Raw genomic sequence first — 4,493 nt, forward strand, 5'->3', positions numbered from 1 at the left:
AGGGAGAGGGAGAGGGAGAGGGAGAGGGGAACGCATAGGAGGAACACAATTCTAGAAAATGATGTTAAAACTTTTCCAAGTCTGTTTCACAATGACAGTAGTCCTGTCAAAACCACTGGGTTCACAGAGATCAAGGCATTCCCTTCAGGTAGGTAATCCTTCACTCAAAGGACAGAATAAAGATTCATGGTTTGAGAAACAGGAAGCAGTCTCATTTGTTTTCCATCTCCATGTTTTTCTGAGGGAGAAGATGAAGAGCTCTGAGCACTGAGATCAAGGCACAGTGGCAGCCTATACCGTGCTGATTCCTACCTGTTGTACGTCCACCCTGCTTTCCGTACATACATGGGGCCTTGGGTCGCTATTTAAAGAGGTTTGCAAGGCAGATTTCATTAGCATACGTCTTAAAATAACTTCACTGTGAGTCTGTTTCAGACTTGCTGTAGCCCAAGTATGGGCATCCCCAAAACATTCTCAACCTGCCTTACACAGATGGGCATCCTTGAATGTGGACATATTCCATCACACAAGTTAACTTTTCATTTAGTAAATTATCAAAACAAAACTTTGATTACAATAAACCTGTGTCTAATCATAAACTTGGGGGGGGAACCTTAAAGTAACTTTCTCAAAAGTGAACCCAAATAAAAAGTACAGTCATTTTATAAATTTAGAAATAATATATATATAAATAAAATTTAAATTTCTAAAGGGAAAATCAACCTTAAATCGATGTGCTAATTTTTTAATGCATCCACTACAGTCAGTATCATAAACGCCCAAACTGATTTGGAGTCAAAATTAAGGAGTTTAGAAACAGAATTAGTTAAGACTTCTATGTCCTTTCCTTGTATATGTACTTAAAGGTAGATTTTATTACTTCCTGGAATACATATTCCAAATTAAATGAAAGTTCATAGGTATTCCTGTCTCTTTAAAAATAATCCCATTTTTAAAACATAGTTGGAAAATAATTACCACCACCAAATGACCAGAAAGCAAGCAATTGGCTTCCTCAGGAATTAGCCCTGGTTTCTAGGGATCTGTCTTCTTTTCTGTGAGGTAGCTGTTTCAAAGGTCTGGTTGAGAATAAACACTATTATTTCACAGTCATTAGGTTTTCAGCCTACCCACAACCTACAAATGTACTTTGAAACAAATTTACCTTTCCGTCATTAAAAGAAAACATTATTGCTTTCATTTTTTTAGAGCTAAATCTATTACCCTGCTTGTATATGCTGCACTCTTCTGGGCATAGAATTTCATAGCAAGTATCAAAATAATCAAGCTATGAAGTCACATTTATCAAGCCATAATTTCTTATTAACCAGAACTTCTAGCTGTGTTACTGGCTCATTTTGAAAAAAGCCGAATACACAACAAATAATGATGGCTAAAAATAATAATTATTATTTAAACGAAAACTACCTTAGGATTTCTGACTTGATTTTCTATTTTATGCACACAGCCCAACACCTGGAAACAACTGTACAGTGGGCACTCTTCTGGAAGGTGCCAGCAGTTTTCCTCTAGCTTAAGACAAGTTAAGGACAAACTAAAAATCACGTTTCCGGAGAAGGTTGAGGGTAAACAGAGCTGCTACAAACCAGCTTTCACGAGTGGGAAGTCAGTCAAATTTCTCTCTGGTAACTGTTTCTTTGTGGAGCAACAGGGGATTCATAACACAGCTTGGCAAATGTTTTCCTGTCCCTTCACCCCGAGGCAGGGGGTTCCCAGCCAGGTCAAAATGTAGATCTATGCAATATCAGCAGGGCATTCCAATCGATGTCATGGGAGGTGGAGCCAGTCTCCATGACATTCCATGAGACTGAATACTGCAAGGCTGTGTTGAAAACAATCTCTGTTGGACCAAGTCTTGCCTTCGCTGGGAGTTGTCGCATCCAAGACTTAATTTCAACAGGGTTCAATTTATTGCTTGGAGCTCTGGCAGCCTAAAACTGTCTTCTTTGAATGGAAAATTTGACCAACTGCAATGAGGTAAATGAATTTCGAAAGTGGGGGGGGGAGAGTGGGGGAGTCATACAACTTTTTGTTGTTGTTATTGTTGTTGTTTCTTGTAAGGGGAAAAGGATGTATACTTGGAGCCCCAAGCAATCCCCAAACCCCAAGTCGCCAAGGATGTAAAAGGGTGTTAATCAGAGCAGAGAGCTCAAAAGCTCTGTGGGGGAGCCTGGAGACTTTGGATTTGAGAGTTATTGGGCATCGGGGAATCCCTGTCTTGGGTAACAAGGGGTGGCTGAAGAAAAGACTTCAAAACGACTTCTAAGCCACAGCTTGCCCCGCAATCCCCTGCGTTCTCTTCGGGATCGCCAATTTCGAGTACTGGGGCATGCTGGCGCTACCGCATTAGTCGCGGTCACTCGGGGATCTACCACCTTTGGGGCTCCGGCCCGAATGGGTTTAGTGCCGAGTAAGATCCGACCAACTCCGGCTCTGGTCCTCCGGGCGAGTCTTTACCCGGCTCCCGGGCGCAGCTCCAGCCCTCCGGCGCCCAGGGGAGCGGCGACCTCCCCGCCTCTGCCGGGTCCCGGAGAGGCTGCGCTTCCCGTAAACTCCCCGCCCCGCGCGGCCCCCTCCCCGCCTCGGCTCCACCCCCGCGGGACCCTGGGAGGCGTGAGATTGGCCCGGACGCGCTGTCACTCTCCGGACTCGTCACCGCCCTCGTTTCCGACCGCCGGGAGACCGGCAGTGCTATTAGTGCACGGCGGGGCCGCGGCGGAGGGCAGCGCGGTGCTTGGTTCGCTGGCACACGCCGGCAGGTCGGCGCGCTCGCTCACCTGAGCCGTGTCCCAGGGCCCGCAGAGGCACCGGGCTGTACGCGCTCCACCAGCTGCCGGGACGCGCTCGGAGATGGCCAGCGGGAGAAGTTGACGAGCCCCCTACGCACGCGGCGCCCTTGCTGCCCAGAGGTGCGCCGCCCTTGCCACCGAGGTGGCCGCTGTCCTGAACCCAGATGTGCGCGGGACACCCTGCCTCAGCGGCTGGAAAACTTCACCCCAAGTCCAAAGTGGGCTCCGAGGGTGTTGCCCGCGGCTGGACCGCAGGCTTGCCTGCCGGGATACGGTCCTGCAGCTCCCGGGGCCAGGGGAGGGCGGGGACCCCACTGGAAACTTTCTCAGCACCTTCCTAACCACTGCGTTTTTACTGTCTCCTCTTCTCCCTCACCCCTCCAACAGCGGCTGCAGCCAGCGGTTTGCCGCGCGTGCCTATTTGCCAAAGGAGCCGCCCCGGCGAGGATCGCCAGAGGGGAGCCGCTTCCATTGGGGAGACCCGCAGCCCAGACACGCGCTCTGGGCGGCCTGGATGCGCAAGAGCCGGCCCCGCAGCCGCTGACGGCCGGCGGCAGCGAAGTTTGGCTGCTGAGCGGCTCGGCGCCGGGCTCCTGGACAGACTGTCAGCCGGCGGCTGCAACCTCCGGAGCGATGCCCGTGGGGGGCCTGTTGCCGCTCTTCGGTAGCCCGGGGGGCGGCGGCCTGGGCGGTGGCTTGGGCGGGGGGCTTGGCGGCGGGAGGAAGGGGTCTGGCCCCGCCGCCTTCCGCCTCACCGAGAAGTTCGTGCTGCTGCTGGTGTTCAGCGCCTTCATCACGCTCTGCTTCGGGGCAATCTTCTTCCTGCCTGACTCCTCCAAGCTGCTCAGCGGGGTCCTGTTCCACAACAACCCTGCCTTGCAGCCGCCGGCGGAGCACAAGCCCGGGCTCGGGGCGCGTGCCGAGGATGCTGCCGAAGGGAGAGTCCGGCACCGCGAGGAAGGCGTGCCTGGGGACCCTGGAGCTGAACTGGAGGACAACTTAGCCAGGATCCGCGAAAACCACGAGCGGGCTCTCAGGGAAGCCAAGGAGACCCTGCAGAAGCTGCCGGAGGAGATCCAAAGAGACATTCTGCTGGAGAAGGAGAAGGTGGCCCAGGACCAGCTGCGTGACAAGGATCTGTTTGGGGGCTTGCCCAAGGTGGACTTTCTGCCCCCCATCGGGGTAGAGAACAGGGAGCCTGCTGACGCCACCATCCGCGAGAAGAGGGCAAAGATCAAAGAGGTGAGTGAGTAAACCCTGCTAGAAATCTCACACTGCTGTTTGCAGGGAGGTTTGATAAACGGTTGGAACTTAGGCATCAACGTTATCATGCAAAGGCGAGGGAGATCTCCGATTCCACCCTTTACCAAAGCTGCACGTTTTCCTTTTACTACCTTAGGATAAGTGGCCAGTTAGGATCTGAGGCTGAATCTCGTTGAACGCCCATGCTGTGGTGAGCTTAGGCTTATAAGAGGCAGGGGTGAGTGAATACACGGGCAGGTGATAGACTGCCTCCTCCCCGGCTGCGGTTAGTCCACCCTGCAAACCGTCCCTGTGCAGGGTATAAAACGGCCCTCCTCCTTGGAGAGGCTTGCAGGTGGTTTGAAATTGAAGCTGACTGTAAACACAGGGCATCAATCACACATGATACAAAGGTTATAACAGTGAGTCAACGCGTCCAAT

At 51.9% G+C, this 4,493-nt stretch overlaps 1 protein-coding gene across 2 annotated transcripts in view; it reads left to right on the top strand.

The window, feature by feature from the left end:
- The first annotated feature begins 1,843 nt into the window (after positions 1-1,843).
- The window catches only part of Man1a1 (mannosidase alpha class 1A member 1), a 170,044-nt gene continuing 167,394 nt past the window's right edge, over positions 1,844-4,493 (top strand). The window contains exons 1-2 of one of the 2 annotated variants that reach the window (XM_028772584.1): positions 1,844-1,998; positions 3,198-4,052. In XM_028772584.1, coding sequence (XP_028628417.1) covers positions 1,972-1,998; positions 3,198-4,052 — 882 coding nt within the window. In that variant the 5' untranslated portion in view covers positions 1,844-1,971. Of the gene's footprint in view, positions 1,999-2,764; positions 2,931-3,197; positions 4,053-4,493 lie in introns of those variants that run through there. The other variant, XM_028772585.1, reaches the window with a different exon arrangement.

This window comes from Grammomys surdaster, unplaced genomic scaffold (genome assembly GCF_004785775.1).
Source record: "Grammomys surdaster isolate TR1022 unplaced genomic scaffold, NIH_TR_1.0 215, whole genome shotgun sequence".
In the NCBI taxonomy this organism is placed as follows: Eukaryota; Metazoa; Chordata; class Mammalia; order Rodentia; family Muridae; genus Grammomys; species Grammomys surdaster.